This window comes from Sinocyclocheilus grahami, unplaced genomic scaffold (assembly GCF_001515645.1).
Source record: "Sinocyclocheilus grahami isolate Dianchi unplaced genomic scaffold, SAMN03320097.WGS_v1.1 scaffold1009.1, whole genome shotgun sequence".
Classification (NCBI taxonomy): domain Eukaryota; kingdom Metazoa; phylum Chordata; class Actinopteri; order Cypriniformes; family Cyprinidae; genus Sinocyclocheilus; species Sinocyclocheilus grahami.
Genome location: NW_015506188.1, coordinates 14851 through 34953, shown reverse-complemented (window position 1 = coordinate 34953; position 20103 = coordinate 14851). Strand labels below are relative to the sequence as shown.

At 34.8% G+C, this 20103-nt stretch overlaps 3 gene segments (V, D, J or C); 2 read left to right on the top strand and 1 right to left on the bottom strand.

Moving 5' to 3' along the window:
- The first annotated feature begins 5788 nt into the window (after positions 1-5788).
- Positions 5789-6297, top strand: LOC107565568 (Ig kappa chain V-I region Gal-like). The segment is given in 2 exon segments: positions 5789-5830; positions 5967-6297. Coding segments are annotated over 2 exon segments (342 nt in total).
- A 2572-nt stretch (positions 6298-8869) lies between these two features.
- On the top strand, positions 8870-10531 carry LOC107565572 (Ig kappa chain V-III region VH-like). The segment is given in 3 exon segments: positions 8870-8934; positions 9462-9524; positions 9927-10531. Coding segments are annotated over 2 exon segments (546 nt in total).
- A 1495-nt stretch (positions 10532-12026) lies between these two features.
- On the bottom strand, positions 12027-14260 carry LOC107565561 (Ig kappa-b4 chain C region-like). The segment is given in 3 exon segments: positions 12027-12397; positions 13632-13745; positions 14248-14260. Coding segments are annotated over 3 exon segments (450 nt in total).
- Between the last annotated feature and the right edge of the window lie 5843 nt (positions 14261-20103).

Below are 20103 nucleotides of genomic sequence, written 5' to 3'. Positions count from 1 at the left end.
ATCATGTTTAGTTTTGTGCCCATCATGTTTTTCCACATATTTTTTTAAAATCCAGCGTTTAGTTGATCCTGATAAGTGCTCAATCATGCCTGTTTTATTAATTCTGGCTTCACTGGGTCTGCTTGCACAAGGTTAAAACTTGTTTTTTTACATTGTCAGGGAATTTGGTATGTATCTTTGCATAGCTTGTGCTTTTTCATTTTTAAATATGCATTTAAAGTAACACTTACCTTTTGATTTCTCTCTCTGTGTCTCATCAAGAGGTACATTCTCCTGACCCATGGGAAAAATGTATTGCTCAGTGGTTAATCTTCCTAAGCTCAGGAGACTTAGATGAGAATCTCATATCTCTCATTTTAGTATCAACAGCATTTCAGATGTTTCTCCTAAAATTCCTTAGGAGAAATAAAAGTAGACACAAATGAGACATGAGAAATATTTATTTATTTATTTAGTCATTTATTAGACGCATTTTTTCATTTTTAAATATGCATTTAAAGTAACACTTACCTTTTGATTTCTCTCTCTGTGTCTCATCAAGAGGTACATTCTCCTGACCCATGGGAAAAATGTATTGCTCAGTGGTTAATCTTCCTAAGCTCAGGAGACTTAGATGAGAATCTCATATCTCTCATTTTAGTATCAACAGCATTTCAGATGTTTCTCCTAAAATTCCTTAGGAGAAATAAAAGTAGACACAAATGAGACATGAGAAATATTTATTTATTTATTTAGTCATTTATTAGACGCATTTTATCCAAAGCGACTTACAAATGAGGACAACAGAAGCAATCGATTGTAGTATTAAAACAACTAAAAACAGATCCAAAACTAAAAGCTAAAACTTTATAAATACTACCTATACACATTTAAAAAAATAAAGAGATTAAATAAAAATGACAAATGCATACAACAAAATTTCAAAACTTAACATTTAAATGAAAAACAAAACATAAAGCTAAAAACAATTCAAAATATTAAAGAACAAAAGGTAAAAGAGTATAATAATGATTCTAACATAACACTAAGCCAAACACCAAAAAAAAACAACTACATATGTGTATGTACAACCATACACACATATATATACTGTATATGTACATACACATTTATTAATTCAATATATATATTATTTCATTTCCATTTAGTTTGTTGAAGTATTAAAGGGGTCATATGATGCTTTTTTAAAGATCATTATTTTGTGTATTTGGTGTAACAGAATATGTTGACATGCTTTAATGTTCAAAAAACACATTATTTTTAAAATACTGTACATTATTGTAGGTCCTCTATGCCCCGCCTCTCTCAAACGCTCTCAAACATAGTTAGAAATGGTTATAAAAACTGAAACAGAAGCGAAACAAGTAATAGGAAAAAGGAGAAATAAAAAGCGATACTTATCCTTTGCCGGTGTTCCTGCCCGGTGGAGTCGCATGGTAGAGTCGATGGTCTTTACACTCTTCCGTCTTCACACGAGGAGGCCGTCTCGCGATGGCTGTCGCGGTAAACTAAGCTTTTTTATACCCGTCTGACAAAATACTAAATTAATTATGCTGGACACACTTTCCTTATTTTCTCCGCAACAAATGGCCAAGCAAGCGCAGACACTGACAAGATACGCAATACCGAACGAGACCAAACTTAAATATTTGAGAAAAAAGAGTCAAACCTGAGAATGTGGTGGAAGAAACATAGAATATCTCTTTATTGTCTTGCTGCAATCTCTATCAAGACTCCAAATATTTTATTGCTCAGGGGTTGCTCTTTCTAACCTCAGGAGACGTAGTTGTGATTCTCATGTATTTCCATTTTAGTCTCAACAGTGTCTCAGATGTTTCTCCTAAAAATCCTTAGGAGAAATAAAAGTAGACACAACTGAGACATGAGAAAGATCTGAAAGGAATCCAAAATGGCAGTGGGAGAGAAACATGGGAGATCTCTTTATTGTCTTGCTGTAATCTCTTGCAAGCCTCCATTATAAAAATGTTTTACTGCTCAAAGGTTGCTTTTTTATTGCAATGGGGTTTTTCACCTTCAATGGTCAGGACAGTAGGAGTATAGACAGGAAACAATTGGACAGGCGAGAAGGAAACGAGAGCAGGAAGTACCTTCAGCAGGGATTTAAAGTTATGCTGTCTGAGGTGCAGTTGTGCCTTCACATCGATGTGCTGCCCACAAGGCTATGGCTCTGACAGAGGTTACTCTACACTCAGGATACTAAGGAGTGATTGTCTTATATGTCTCACTGAGATATAAGCTTTATCATAAGATGTCTTCAGTTTTATTTTAGGAGAAAAGTTATACTTTTACTAATATTGTAAATGCTAAAACTATCATTTAAATAGCATTAAACATGCCAGAATATCAAGGGTGACTAGTTTAAATTTATCTTCAATGTCCAGCATTGTATATACACATTTTCCAAACAAACTAGAAAGGACTTACACGTGCAAGATGTTTAGTATAAGAGCAATACCCTTTTTTAACAAATGTAACACTAGTGTACCAGTGTTTATTTGTTGTTGTTTTTTTCTTCTTTGTTTAGCATTAAAATGTTGTCTTGCATACGGCCCATTTTTGCATGCATGGTTATGTTTAGGTTATGGTTTACTCTGTTAAATCAGTGAAGTTTGAACAACTTCAAATATGACAATGCATGTATTGTCTGACTGAAATGGTGTGGATAAATGACATTGAAGCTAACCAGAGGGAAGAAAAATTAAATTAAAATGAGATCTCTTTAACATTTCAATTATTTATCCTAGACAGAAATGAGGTTACTTTAAGATTGAATGGAAACTTTTGCTTGAGTCTCTTGCTTCTCAAACTTCTCTCCTGAGACAAAAACTCTAACACCCTCACATTTGTTTCTTTTAAAGCTTTAGAAGAGATCTCAACAACATCACACACTGTGCTCAGATTTTCTCCTTTGCTAGAGACGCTGGATGAGGAGACAAATGTGCGAGATCCAGAGTCTCTTGCTGAGGAGAAAAATCTGAGCACAGCGTGTGATGTTGTTGAGATCTATTCTAAAGTTTTGAGGAGACAAATGTGCGCGATCCAGAGCGATATCGTCGACCTGATTGCACAGATACCATTTAAACTGAACTGAGCTGGATGATGAAATCATTGAATTCAGTGATGAACTGCCTTTAACTGAAAATTGAGCGTTTACTATTGCCCTTTTGCATTATTGACACACTATTTTCCTATTTAATTCTGTAAAGCTGCTTTGACACAATCTGTATCCTTAAAAGCGCTATATAAATAAATGTGACTTGACTTGACTTGTTTGAAACATTGGAGGAGACAAATATGAGACCACCAGTCTTTAGCTAAGGAGAAATATCTGAGCACAGTGTATGATGTTGTTGAGATCTATTCTAAATATTTAAAAGAGACCAATGTGAGAGATCCCGTGTTAGAGTGTTAGAGTTTTTGTCTCAGGAGACAAGTTTGAGAATACTCAGGCAAAAACCTCCATTCGATCTTAAAGTAATCTCATTTCTGTCTAGGAGAAACATTTGAGATGTTAAAGAGATCTCACTTTTGATAATTTCTTTCCTATGGGGAGTCTCTGTCTATTAAAGCAGGAGCTTCTGCTTCTATCAGCTGCACTGCATCTTCTGGAATTGATTATTACATGAGCTGGTATCCAGTGTTGGGGAAAGTTACTATTAAGAGCAATGCATTACTATATTGCGTTACTCCCCCCAAAAAGTAGCTAATTATGTTACTTAGTTACTTTTTATGTAAAGTAACGTATTACGTTACATTTGAGTTACCTTTTAAACTGGGCAGGGCTTGTTAGTTTGTTTTTAATATTAAAAAAATCTCCTATTACAAATGTAAAAGCCCACCAAAAGTGAAATAAATACGCCTCAGGCTGAAGGAAATGTAAATTCATGTCTGTAGAGGGCGCAGCTCAAACTAATTGCATGAAGAATATTGATGCAGGAGAAGAAAGTTCAACACTATTCAGCAATAAAAATGAAACACAAATGTGTCATTTTTGCTTATTAGTATGGTTGATTTGGATCATCTAAGGTTAGTAGCATTGGTTAATAAAATGGGATTAAATGCATAAATGATATGTGTCTTATTTAACATATTTAATTATTGCAGGTTTGTATAATATTCTGAGTTTGCATTTGACTGTTTTTATTCATTTCGAGGAATACTGAATCTGTTTTTGTGCAGGTGAGATGAGTAAATACATGTTTATATTTTGTCTAGAATTACAGTAACATCATGTTCACACAACACCTCTGTACTTACTCCCGATTTCTCTCAACATGGGGACAGAAGAGCTCTCAGTCAATACATGGGAAAACAAAGTAACTGGCATTACTTATTTGAAAACGTAACTCAGATATTTCCTAATAAATTAAAAAGTAATGCATTACTTTACTAGTTACTTAAAAAAAGTAATCTGATTATGTAACTTGCGTTACTTGTAATGCGTTACCCCCAACACTGCTGGTATCTGCTACAACCTGGAAAAGTTCCTAAACTTCTGATTTACTATACAAGTAAACTTACATCTGGAATTTCAGACAGGTTCAGTGGAACTTATTCTGGATATGAATTTATGCTAAACATACGTCAAGTCCAGCTTGAGGATGAAGGAGAATATTACTGTAAGGGGACTTATTCTAATACAGTGTGGACTTTCGGTGGAGGCACTCGACTCTCAGTTGGAAGTAAGTAAATCTCTTTCTATTTTACAAAATATTTATATAAAAAAAGAAAACTACAGAACAAGAGATATGAGAACAAACTAGGATTTAAAAAAAAATTACAATGTGTAACATGACCACAGTCGATAATTTATCTAAATGGTAAATTATAATTTAATTGTTTCACATGGGAAATATACCTTACTCTTGTTTCAGATGTCAGTTACATTACTCTATAATTGGACACTAAACAAATATAAAAATCTAAATATATTGTTAAATATCAAATTATAAATCTAAATGTCTAATGATTCGTTGTGTAACGAAATTTTTTTTTCTTTTATACTTGGATATTTTAATAAAGAAACAAAACACAAAATCTTAATTTTCTGTGAAATATTTATTGAATAAAACAAAATAATTTTCTTTTTAAATTCGGAGTATGCTATTACAAATCAGAATCTGAGAGCTAGATATTTAAAATCAGACATATGTACATTTTAGTCTGATATAGTTATACATCTTGTTTTTTTACACTAACCTAATGCATTAGCCAACTAACAATGAACAATACATTTCATATGTTAATCATTCATTAATAAAAATTATAGTTCATGTTAGCTCAGATCCACTAAATAGTTTTTTACAAAACTTTTTTATTTAAGTATATGTTGAATTTAACATTAACTAAGATTAATAAATGCTTTCAACTAACCAGTGTTAGTTTGTGTTAACTATAGTTTTCTAAGGTTCAGGTGAACAAATGAAACCTTATTATTAAGTTTTACCATATATTATAATGAATACTGATTATCTAAAATCTGAATATTATGAGTCAGTAAATGTGTTTTTATGGACTGCTGCACTTCAGATCTGCTTGATTAACTCTGAATCTCTTAAAGGGAAATATAATACATTTGAATTCATTCACGTCAAAAATAGAAATAAATGGTTAATAAATAAAATGCTGCAAAATGTATTTGTATTGTTTTTGAGGTAAATTCCAGGATGCATCTGAATGTGTTTTGCAAGTGTTTTGCATATTAACTGAACACTGCGCTTAAAACTCCACTGATGATTATTAGTGTGTGACACCAACATGTGTGAAACAATGATTTCTCTTATTCTGATGCTGTGGACACTTGCTCAAGGTACAAAAATATATTTTTACATTATGACAAAAAAAAACTGGAATTTATTTAAAGATTTGAATGTGTGCTTTGCTTTTTATTTTGTAGTGTATTTAGTTGAATGGTTTTATAATTTTGTTTTTGTTGTCTCTCTCAGTGTCTCACGAAGAGGTTCAGTCTCCTGAGTCTCTGTCTGTTAAAGCAGGAGATTCTGTCTCTATCAGCTGCACTGGGACCAGCGGAGTTGGTGATGACATGAGCTGGTATCTGCAGAAAACTGGAGAAGCTCCTAAACTCCTGATCTACGATGCCAGCAATCTTGCATCTGGAGTTTCAGACCGGTTCAGTGGAACTTATTCTGGAAATGATTTCACACTGAACATACGTGGAGTCCAGCCTGAGGATGCAGGAGATTATTACTGTATGGGGTATTATGGTGGTGGAGTGTGCACACAGTGAAACAGCATCGTACAAAAACCTCCCTCAGTCTGACACACTGAAAATATGTGAATGCTGAGTTCACAATAGCAATATCATAATTAATCTTACTCACTAGTTAGTTCAGTATGAATGAAATTTGAATAAACATATTCTGGCTCTGTTTGTAACCAAACATATTCTTACATTTATCCTTTTAATTGTTTTAACCCTAAAGACAATAACACAAGCTATGTGCCATAATTTGTACCATTTTAAACAACAGTGGGTAAGATTTTAATTATTCAGTCTGTTCATGAAATTTTAATTGTCATTATTTCAGCTGAAAAGAATAGAAATGAAGAAAGTTAGCCTTATGTCAATGATCTCCAATTATCTTTGACTCAGTTGTCAAGATTCTACAACTTTCAAGATTCAAGATTCATAGGCTGCAATAACTGTTCAAATGCAGCATGTATAAAACACATCCCATTAATCTGTATATGAACATGAAATTAGACAATGAAAAAATTCCAAGAGCCCCCACCCCTCCCATCAGCTTTTAGGACGCACTCAAAGAGGGATCACAGATGACAAATAAGAAACACCATGGCAGGTGTCGATTTAAAAGTATGCTACTTTTATTTCCTACCTTATTTGTAAATGAAATTCATCTCCAATCCTTCTTCTATCGTTTCAGGTTTATCCATTGTTATTCGAATGCTAGAAAAAATATAGCTGGTTGTCCAAGTAAAAACCACCAAATAACGTTTACACGTAGTTACGTTATGATAGGCCTGCGTAATATTCAGAGGGAGATGAGGGACTCCCCCGCTCCATATGTATATGCATCCGCTAAAGGTTTTTTATTTTATTTATTTTCTTTTTTTAATTTGAGTGAATATGAGTTAAAACTCCCAGGTGACACTACTCCAGTAACAGACCATGCAAAATACCCAAAATAATAATATCTTTAAAGTATTGCCAAGTAACTTTGCAACATGGCAAACAACAATAAAATCAGAGAAGGACTTTAACGACACGAACAATAGCATGTTAATGTTCAAAATGTTCAGAGGATTCATGTTTCTTTCTTTTCCTGATGTTTTTTATTATTAAAATTGTATATAGCCCACATTTTTATATAAAAAAATGTATTTACCAATTAGGCATGTTGACAATAACGTAGGTTATATCTTCAACATGCATACCTTGTCTATGACCAAAAATGTAAAAAGATATGTTTTCAGTGGACTGAAACATAAAAATACAGTTACAGTGTTTTTTTCTTTTGATTTAGTCGAGTTGGTTTTGCATCAAGCACAAAGTGATTTTCGGCAACCGAGATCTGACAGCAACAGCACATTTTTCTGCTTCATCTTTACCTCGCGCATGAAATCAGCCGCAGGCCAGTAAACCAATGAGAAGGCGCTATAATCATGACGAGTCATAGCAACAGAGCGGAGACGAGAAAGCTGCCGAGAATCAACACTAACTTATTTGTTGACCAAAGTCTTCTCAATACCATGTCAAACAAAGACATTCGTTCAATTATTAATAGATCTCAGATTTCTTTTCCTGCTTGTGTGAGTTTTTGGAATAACATATTTAGTGATATAGAATGGGAAGAGTTTTGGCTTCTTCGACAAAAATTCTTCTTATCTAATAAAGTTGTTGAAGTCTCTATCAAAATTATCCATAATTGTTATCCGGTAAATTATAAACTTGCTAAATTTAACAATAGTATTTCCCCCTATTGCTCCTTTTGCCTTCAGTCTGAAGAAACATTCAATCATTTGTTTTGGGACTGTGCTTATTCTAAAGTGTTCTGGGTTGACTTTTCCCATTTTGTTAACAAATATTTATATCCAAACTTTTGTATAACCCCCAAAATTTTGGTTGCTCTTTGAATTTAGACCCTTCTCACTATAAATGTATTATTAATCTATTGCTATATCTTGCTAAATTTTACATTCATAAGTGTAAATTTTCAAAGAAAACTCCCTATTTTCAGGAAAGATTTTGATGTGTATGTAAACTCTTTAAGAAACTCAAATAATTCTATTGCATGTAAGACTCTTTCGTGGTGTAAGTCTTACAAGCTAACATAGTATGCTTTGGAGTATTGTTTGTGACCCTTATTGTCTTTTGTTCTTGTCTTTGTAATTGTATTTGCTGTTCTTCTATTGCATAATAAAAACATTTTTTTTAAAAGCTGCGGAGAATCCGCTCGCCCGGAAGCAACCGCAACTGACGTAGATTCACAGAAAATTACTCCCGTTTGGCAAATAAATCATTTTATGTACTTATTCCTACCTCTTTAAGCTTTAAGTTACATTTCAAATGACAAGGGATCAACTTATAATCATGTTTATATTAATTATCCCGTGAACTTATTCTCTCAAATGGCCTGGGTATGCGAAGCATTCGCAGCTTATATGGACGGAAAGTCACTGCCATAATTCTCTTTTTAATTATATTTTCAATTTTAAAATGTGAGAATGTCATGTGAGTATGTCATGCTCCTCACAACCACAACATGTACATTATACTTTATTTCAGGGGTGCCCAATCCTGTTCCTGGAGATCATCTACCTGCAGAGTTCAGTTCCAACCCTGATCAAACACACCTGTCTGTAATTATCAAGTGCTCCTTCAGATCCTAATTAGTTGGTTTCATCAGGGTTGGAAATGAACTTTGAAGGAAGGTAGATCTCCAGGAACAGGATTGGGCACCCCTGCTTTATTTCATAATATATATTATAAAAGTAATGATCAAACATGTAACAGTTTTCATTTAATTTTGTAGAATTGTTGGTATTTAAATGGTATGTGAAGTCAGACATCATGATCAACATCTTGTTCCTGGATGAACATCATTTGTTAGTTCTGGAACATTCATTGTGTGTGCTAAAGAAACTCTCGTCATAAACTTCAGCACAAATAATAGGGAAATTATAGGTTGATAAGAATGCTGAATCTTTCTGCAAGTTACAGTCCTGGTAAGAGACAAAAATGGTATGTCTTTAAGGAATCATTAAATCAAAATTACCTGCTCAGCTAGATTAACAATTGAAATTTGTTCCTTGACAGTACGAGAGGTTGTTGTTCTCAGAAAGAACATTTACATTGTGAAGACACTTTGCATTAAACTTCATGCTACAGTGCCCTGGAGGTCTTTATAGATCTGTGACTTAATGATTTTATGACTGACAGCTCTCCTTCTTGATAACAGATCCTAAAGCAAACATGACTTTGATAACCGTCATTATTTGGACACTCACCACCTGCACCTGGAGTAAGTAAATGCCTATAGAAATTCATATCATCAGCTGATTTACAGAAAACTAGAAAATAAGCAATCCACAGATTCTCAGGTGCTGAGATCAAGATTTAGTTTAGACTTAATTTCCTGCAAATATATGCATTAATTAACTTAAATTCTTATTTTTTGCCATTTTACCCGAGCATGTGCAGTACAAATTACATTAACACTGACCTTTAACTATGTTTTGATCTTCAAGTCAAGTCCTTCATTGTCATTATGTATGATCTGTTGAATGGGAAAGAATGCTTAGTCTTTTTAGTGCAACAGTTAGAAACATTGTGTGCTCAACCTGGCAGATTACTAGTAAGTGTGATTTTAAATGTGCTCATCAGTTTTATATTATTTTACAGTGTTTTCTGTGTCTCTCTTCAGGTTCTGTGGGGCAGATTGTGACTCAATCTGAAGATCAAACAGTGAAGCCTGATCAGACTGTCACTATTCAGTGTAATCACAAACCAGCAGTAAACTGTATTAAAAAAGATACCTCTCAGGATTGCATGTCCTGGTACCATCAGATTCCTGGAGAAGCTCCTAAACTCCTGATCTATTACACATCAGACAGAGCTTCAGGTGTTTCTTCTAGATTCAGTGGCAGTGGAAGGGACACAGCTTTTACTCTGACCATCAGTGGAGTCCAGCCTGAAGATTCAGGATTTTATTACTGTCAGAGTGAACATGGTATAAAAAAAGACTCTGGGACCACAGACTGGGTGTTCACACAGTGTAAAAGCATTGTACAAAAACCTCCTTGGGTGATAGAGCAGCGCTGCAGCTTTGAGCTTCTGCAGATGTTGATGTTGAAGATCATTATTCACCTCACTGACTCACAGATGATAAAGAAAAGCTCATGGCCAAAACCAATGAAATGAAAATAAATTTCACATTCTATCTCATTTCACATTCTAGTTAATTTTGTACCTAATTATTTTTGTAAGATAATGCAGCATACCCATTTATGTCATAGATAATTTCCCAAATGTACGCCTGTATATAGAAATGACTTGTGTTGTATGTAATTAAATAAAAATACAAGCAATACAATATTAATAATGTCATAGATTTAATTACATATAAATGTCTTCCAGTATATGCATAATTGAATGCTCTTCCATGATTTAGTTATTAATAATTAAATATTAGGGAATGTGATCATTTATTTCACAACCCTATTTTTCTCAGAACAAAATCTACAATATGAAAAGATTTTGTAAAATCGATTTTCTAAAATGCTGTCTAATTTTTTCTGGTTCACATTTATAATGTGATTCATTCAGCATTTATTCCACTTCCACTTAATTTATTCTGTACATTTCCTGACAGGAGTCTGTGTGGAGAGTGTTTTGCATGTTTACAGCTTCACACACAAAACTGTGTGTTGAGTCACAATCATGTCTCTTTTACTAATTCTGGCTACACTGGGTCTGCTTGCACAAGGTTCAAACTTATTTTTCCACATTATCAGGGCATTTAGTATTTATCTTTGCAAAGCTTGTGCTTTTTCCTTTTTTAATTGCAAATATTTTTATAAATTATGTCAACATCTCATAATATATATTTAAAGTAACACTTTAAACACCTTTTGCTCTCTCTCTCTCAGTGTCTCTTCAAGAGGTCCAGACTCCTGAGTCTGTCTGTTAAAGCAGGAAATTCTGAAAGCTCCTAAACGCCTGATTTACAATACAAGTAACTTTGCATCTGGAATTTCAGTCAGGTTGAGTGGAAATTATTCTGGATATGTATGTATGCTAAACATACATTTATTCTAAAATGGTGTTCACACAGTGAAACAACATCATACATACACCTCCTCAGTCTAATGCCACAGTGAATGTACTCAGTAACTATGTACTAATTTCTATTACATGAGAAATTAATTCCTCAGTATGAACAGAATATTTAATCAATCTAATATGATTCTGTGATGAATTCATTAATTTTGTTCATTCATCCTGTTCAAATGCATAAATCCTGACACCCATGTGAAAATTCCAGTCTATTTGCCCCAATTTTAATGTAATTACGTAAAATAAGCTAAAAATGATCATTAAAGTCATATTACTGTCAATGAGATTTTTCAAATATCTTATTTTAGATATTGAAATAACATACTAAAAATAATAAACTAATAACTACTAATACTACTAATAATAAAAAATAAAATATTTCATTAATTAAATGCAGCCAAAACATTTTTTTTAATTGAAATATAATGATTAAAATGCAATGTTAAAATAAATATCTGTTTTGGTGTAATTTATATTTTCAATATTAAAATATTCTCTAGGCTGCTCATCACAATATTACATGTCCTAAAAAAACACCAATAAAAATGGTACAGCATTTCATATTTTTGTAGTAATTCAGCACCACGTTTAAGACAAAATGCATTTATTTGGCAGCAAAACATTAATAGCATTGCAGTTGTAGAATTACAACAGATAAGCATATCTGAACAATAGACTAACAGCATGAAAGATTAGTTGCTGAGCATTGGCTGATTTAGGACTGTGTGTGTGTATTTCACTGGTCATTGCACTGCTGTGTGTCGAGGCTGTTGGTCACTGCATTGTGGGACGGGTGCGTGGCGTCACAGCTGACGGTTGTTGCTCTGCTCCACTCACTCTCAGTGAGGCTCAGGCTGCTGCTCCAGCTGTACAGTCCATCCTTCTGCAGCTGACTGGGACTCAGATTGACACCAGAGCTCCTGCTGCTGCCGTCCACCTTCCAGCTCAGCTTCCAGTCAGAGGGGAATCCCTTACTGGCCACACACAGCACTGTAGCCTTACCCTGCTGCAGCTCGTCTCTGGAGGGAGGCAGCACTGTGAGAGCGGGACGAGCCGCAGCTAAAGAGAGACACAGATGGAAACTGTGATGTTTCATTCTTCTGAAAAACAGCTCTATCAGTCTTTCTGAGTGTCTTTCACTTCCCTTTAAGAGATTCAGAGTTAATCAAGCAGATCTCAAGTGCAACATCCTGTAAAAACACATTTCTTTAGCAATCACACCCAGGACATTGCATAGACTTCTATTGATTTTATCAGGTTAATGATATTTGCTATCACCTAACCCAACCCCTACCCCTAAACTTATCCATTACAGAAACATTTGTAGAACACTACATTTAAATTAAAAAATATTTTGGCTGATCTATAAGACTTTTTAATAGTGAAGACCAGTAAAATGTCATCACACTAGTGGGTTGTCAAAGTAATTCACAATATAAGTGAGGACGTTTGGTTCTCACAAATATCAAAACAAGTACACACACACACACACAAACACATAAAACAATCATAATATAATTTGATATTAATTAATTTGGCAGACACTTTTATGCAAAGCAACTTAAATTGCATTCCAGGTATACTTTATCAGTTTATGCTTTCCCTTGGAATCAACCCCATGATCTTGGTGTTGCTAGCACCGTGCTGTACTGTTTGAGCTGTAGGCATGGTTATCTTCAACATTTCAGGTTTCTACTTTTAATTTGTTCAAATTATTAAGTTATTTCTTATTAAAAATTCACTGTGCTACTTACAGTTACAGCTACATCAGATGAAGACATATATGTGACATTCATTAAAAGCATTTCATTAAAAATGTTTTCATTAATCTAGAATTATTAAAAACTTTTAATGATTATTTTACATTTAATAATTATTAAAAATAATTAAATAATATGAACTTTCTATAATTCCTAAGCTGTCTTACTATATTGACGCATAATAAAATGTATTAAAATAGATTTGTAAAGGTGAGTGAAAGACTGCATACTCATACAGACATTAACTTTCTATTTTATGCTAAATGAAAACACTGTTTGTCAAAGACAATTTACCATTCTGATGGATAAATGACCAATAATAAAAAAATTGGCTGTTTTAAATCGGTCTGAAGAAGAAATAAGAAAAGTGTGCATGTGTTTGATATTGTCACACCAGAGCAAAACTTTTCAATTATTTATTCTTATATTAGTCATGGGTATTATTTTTAAAAATGTGTTTTAAATACAAACAAATCCTCTCTTGTTATTTTAATTTAGTGTTTCATTTTTAAAATAGAAAGAGATTTACTTACTTCCAACTGAGAGTCGGGTGCCTCCACCGAACGTGCGCCACAGTGATACAAACCCAATCACCAGCTGTACAAAAACCTCCTGCACTAAAACTGACACTGACACTAACCAGTTTGCTATTCACAACTGATAGTAAGATAAAGCTGCATAATCAAACCTGTTTAATTTTAATAATGTCCCAAATCTACTACTAGAAAAAAAATACTATAGAATTATATTACTAAGAATAATGCTAATACAAACACTACCGCACTCTCAAGAACAAAAAAAAGCACCTATACTTTCATGTAAAATAATATTTAGGCATTTAGTCTTTTTTATTATATATACTACATTGCTACCTGATCTGTTCAGGTCCACATTTCGTTACTGTTTATCCACCTTATTTCATTCTGCACTTACTTTTAACATTCAGGTTGGTTCCTCCAACAAAAATCCACCACAATAATTTCTTCTCATTCACAGCAAAAAACCTTTTTTGAGATAACCAGACAAATTTTAATTAAACTATATGATTAACCTATAATTCAAATATGTATATATTACAAAGCTAATTGTCATATGAGTGAGAAGATACTTCAGTTCAGGAAGGGTTTTTCCACTGTAAAAATGTTTTGCATTGGCAGCTCATGCCTCAATGCTCTGAGTGTTTATAGTCCTGTCAAAACTTTGAAAAGGTCCTAGAATAGCTCTAAATCACAAGCCAATATGATTCTCTTCATCTGGGCATTTTACTGCATCCAAGGTAATTTCCTTTTCAAATCATACTGAAATAAAAAATTTTTATGCACTTAGTATTTTAATTTAGTTTTCTTTCTCTCACAGGTTCTTTTGGGCAGGTTGTCGTGACTCAGTCTGAGGCTGAATCAGTTCAGCTCGGTCAAACAGTCTCCATTGATTGTAAGGTCAACACTGTAGTTTATAGGAATCCATCAGGCTCAGTATCCAAAGATTACTACATCTTCTGGTATCTTCAGAGGCCAGATGAACCCCCTAAACTCCTCATATATTATACAACAATGAAGCCTTCAAGTGCTCCGTCTAGAATGAACGGTGGAGGCAGTTTTCACTCTGGAGGAAATGGTCTTGATTTCACTCTGACTATAAATGATGCTCAGCTTGAAGATGCAGGAGATTATTACTGTAAGAGTATCCATAAGATCAGTGACAATTGGGTATTCACACAGTAAAAACATGCTGTACAAAAACCTCCCTACTGACAATCTTCTGCAGATGCTTCTGAGACCTGCTGACAGGAGAACAAAAAAAGGGGTTTGCAATGAGTTACTGTTATTTTAAAAAAAATCTAGTTAACTACACAATCTTCCATATGAAAATCATCAGTGGAAATCCTGCTTTTCACATTACATATCTAATTACTATCATACAAATCAATTGTACTCATATGCTTCACACAAAGCAGAGAAGCAGAAAAAGCTTATTTTAATTAGAAACATCTTAGAAAAACAAACTGATAAATGTTCAGTTGTCTCTGTAATGTAAATGTTACCATTTATCCATATCATATTTAAGTTCAGTATAAGTGACTGAAACCTCTCCTCCAAGACAACTTTAATATAAAAGATGTGGGCTATTGATATGTGTAGCTAAGCAAGAATTACACCAACACTTGAAAACTGTAGGCCTACAACTTAAAAGGGAAGTGTATTCCCCCAGTATATCAGTCAATCTGAATAAATCATCCAAATAAAAATCTAAGGAATAGGACACAATAACAAAATGACAAATCATAGTAAAATATTTTATTATTTTGTAAATTAAGATTTGTAATTCTGGTTTTTCACAGTAAAATGAACCTGAAACAAACAATATCAAATAAATCCAGATCAATTATAAAACAGTATTTACCCTTAGTATGCTCATTTCATTAATTTAATTGTATTATTATTATTATTATGAAAATCAAATGTGTGTATCAACACTGTCCAATGGCCAATAAAACCAAACTCAAAGAAAGCAACGTGTAATGTTTTACTGTCCTCTACTGGATTCTGAGACTACAAGAGCACACAAATTAGAAGCACGTGACCTCAATGAAACCTGTTCAGTGATGTGTCAACTCCTGAACTCCATTCAGCTGTGAAGAGCTCGAGTTGTGCATAAGCAACATATGGACAATGTTTTTAAATCACAGAACGGTGAGTTTAACCGACAGTTGTTGGTCATTACAACAGATATTTATGTATGTTGTATTCATAATAATAATTATAATTTATAATTTGCAATAAAATGGGAAGAGTGCAAGTTTACCCATTTTAAGCCTATTCATATAGGCTACAAAATCATAGTCAAAGAACATATGTCACTCTCACCGTCATTGAGCTCAGTATTAAGGGCTACATAGTTGACAATGGCTTAGCGTAACGTTTTTCTGTGACAACAATATTAACAATATGTCGTACGTTTAGACTAAGAAGTAAGAACCAGCGGTAGGCTACCTGATTCGCAAATGAACAACTCACTTTTTAATGAATCGATCAAATGAGTTATCAAAATGGTTCTTATGGTGCGTTCATGTCATGTCGGATAGATCGTACAGGTGCATCTCAATAAATTAGAATGTCGTGGAAAAGTTCATTTATTTCAGTAATTCAACTCAAATTGTGAAACTCGTGTATTAAATAAATTCAATACAAACAGACTGAAGTAGTTTAAGTCTTTGGTTCTTTTACTTGTGATGATTTTGGCTCACATTTAACAAAAGCCCACCAATTCACTATCTCAACAAATTAGAATACTTCATAAGACCAATAAAAAAAAACATTTTTAGTGAATTGTTGGCCTTCTGGAAAGTATGTTCATTTACTGTACATGTACTCAATACTTGGTAGGGGCTCCTTTTGCTTTAATTACTGCCTCAATTCGGCCTGGCATGGAGGTGATCAGTTTGTGGCACTGCTCAGGTGGTATGGAAGCCCAGGTTTCTTTGACAGTGGCCTTTTTTGGTCTCTTGTTTCTCATTTTCCTCTTGACAATACCCAATAGATTCTCTATGGGGTTCAGGTCAGGCGAGTTTGCAGGCCAATCAAGCAGTGCTCCAAAATTTCTTGGTAAATGGGTACAGTGATGTTGGTTTTCAAAAAACACAATGGACCAACACCATGACATTGCACCCCAAATCATCACAGACTGTGGAAACTTAACACTGGACTTCAAGCAACTTGGGCTATGAGCTTCTCCACCCTTCCTCCAGACTCTAGGACCTTGGTTTCCAAATGAAATACAAAACTTGCTCTCATCTGAAAAGAGGACTTTGGACCACTGGGCAACAGTCCAGTTCTTCTTCTCCTTAGCCAAGGTAAGACGCCTCTGACATTGTCTAATGAACTTTTCCACGACATTCTAATTTATTGAGATGCACCTGTATTTACGAGTTGAACGCATATGAACGCCACCCCAAAGTCGTTATTATGAGTGGGAAACTCTACATTTTCTTTAAAGGGGTCATATGATGCGATTTCAAGTTTTCCTTTCTCTTTGGAGTGTTACAAGCTCTTGGTGCATAAAGAAGATCTGTAAAGTTGCAAAGACTAAAGTCTCAAATCCAAAGAGATATTCTTTATAAAAGTTAAGAGTCAACCACGCCTACCTAAAATGGCTCGTTCTAACACGCCCCCACATATCTACGTCACTATGTGGAAATATTAGCATAATGCCGCCCAAATTAGCACGCAAAGAAAGAAGGCATGGTTTCAAGATCAGCAGTCGTGTTGATGCACCCATGTCAGGGAGACGCTGTGTGATTCAGTGCGAAAGCATAAGCACTTTATTTGGCCTTCCGGAAGTAGATGCAATTAGGAATCATTGGTTAAGATTTATTTACAACAGAACAGCACAACCCAGATGTTCGAATTTGTACAACGCATTTTATGGACGACAGTTTTTTGAACCTAGAAGAGTACAAGGCTGGCTGTTTAAGGCTATTTCGAAAAAAACAAAAGGTCAATTCCGACTTTGCTATGACAATCTGGCGCTTCTGAATCAGCGACTGTAAGTATGTTTTGTTATTAGTTTAAGTATTTGCTATTGACTGTTCAAATGCGGAGTTTTGCGCAGCGCAGAGTAACGCGCCCTGTGTGTGTGTGTGTGTGTGTGAGGGGAACAGGGTCACATCACAGGAGAGTGAACTGCCTGTCAGAAATCATAGCACGTCAGCTGTTTTAACCGCGGCTCGTGTACTGCATCATCACTGTGTCTGTCACGTGACTCTGTTGCCCTTTCGGGCTTGAACTGATGGTAAAATTAACAACATTATTAACTGTCTTGATATTTACTTTGAAAGCTGAAGCTGCGATTATGGTAAGAGGCGTTACATTTCCGACGCGTGCTTGTGGTGTTCGGCCAATCACAATGCACTGGGTCAGCTGGCCAATCAGAGCAGACTGCGCTTGTCGGAAGGAGGGGGCTTTGTTGAAAACGACGTGTTTGAGAGAGGCGGAGCATATGCCTTATTCAGCCCGCCGCCATTTTGATTCGAAAACGAGGCTGTGAGGGATAGCAGTCCAGCAGAGTTCACTATGGCGTATTGTTGTGTACCGGGATGTCGATCGTTTAGCCGTCAAAATAAAGAGAATACATCTTTTCACAAATTTCCACAGGACAAAGAACTTCAGAAAACGTGGATTGTTAAAATTACAACATTATACATCAGAAAAACTACTTGAGACCATATTCATGTCACCCGTAACAAGTTGCATTGTATTATGACACGGCTTACTAGAAACACCTGGTATTTAGTATGAACGAACGAACAAACAAGGTCCAAAAACAAACTAAGGACCAAACCTTGAACCTAACTTGAACCGTCCTGAACATGGAGGGTGTAGAAATTTGCTTACAACAACACAAAATACCTTTATGTTGTAAGGCGCCTCGTTCTTTCGCATCGAGCGAAAGGACCGGGCCCTAACACTACAGCCTGCTTCGTTTCTCTTCACTGTAAACCACAGGTATCATGGACATCAAACACTACAGTTCAACACTTTGAATTGGCTAAGAGGCTAATGTTAGCACATACAATCAGTATGTAACGTTAGATCGTTCGGCAACATTAGCTCTATCGCGATCTTCTATGCAGCATGCTAACCTCACAAGAAAGTCGAAAAGGTATCTTTTTACCTTCAACATAGTGGATATAACCTTCGATCCAGTTGCTGTAACCCTTCAGGAGGATAGACCTGGGAATTTTTTATCCTTCATCCGCCCGTGACTCCACAACATTGAGAGTAAGAGGAGGAAGGCATGACAGGTTTGTAGTCCACACAGCCATGTCCTGTTGTTGTGATTTCCTGTTTACCCTCACAGCCTCGTTTTCGAATCAAAATGGCGGCGGGCTGAATAAGGCATATAGAGGACCTACAATAATGTACAGTATTTTAAAAATAATGTGGTTTTTGAACATTAAAGCATGTCAACATATTCTGTTAAACAAAATACACAAAATAATGATCTTTAAAATAGCATCATATGACCCCTTTAAGCCCAGAGTTTCCGAGTTGGGGGCATGTCAGTGAGAAAACGTGTCGGATGCAATGAGCTGTGTCCCAATTCAAAGACCGGGTCCGGGTCCTTCGAAGGATGCGGCCGACACGGCCTTCGAAGGAAGCTCCGGGAATTTCCTGATTGCGCCAGCAGGTGTTCCCGATTAATGCTCCTGTCGCGTGGCAACGGTGAGAAGAGAGCTGCCATATATGTTAGCCTATTTGTTAATGAAAACGAAAATAACTGGAGCCTGAATTGTTAGTTTTTGACCTTTAATTTACCGAATTACACTTTAAATGTAAGACTTACTTTAATATTGTAATGACGTGAAAAAAATACAAAATATAAAGCGATTAAATGTCGACTTATATCTTACCAAAATGTGATTTTATGTCGTTTATTCTATTATTGATTATGTACATAAATGGACCATGGTGAACATATTTAAACAGGTTTTCAACCCTGTTTAGTTTTATGCAGCTGAATATAAAAAGTTCACCTACAAACGTTAGCAATAAACTTTGTTCGTTTCATCTTCAAAATGACAAAGTGGTGGAGTGTAACAAAATACATTCCATAAGTATTCACATACAAATGATATTTTCTCTCATAGGACAGCTACAATACAAAAACATGGTCCTTTACAATATCATGCACTGTTGTACATTAAACTGCCCAACAGTAGGCCTATATAAAGTATTTTAAATGTAACATATTCAGAAGTAAAATGCAACATACAGTACATTGTAGTGAAGCAGTAATACTAATGCAAGACCATCATATAGTTGTTTCTGCAGAATACATTTCTGCAGAAACAAAATGTATTCTGCTATGTATTTGCTACTTTTACTCTTCATACCTTAAGTACATTACAGTATGAAGGATAATGCTTTTACTTAAGGTTTTAAATGCATGCATTTTTTCCTCAATGTGCTAATAGTAGTTACTGAAAGTACTTTACTAAAGTAACTC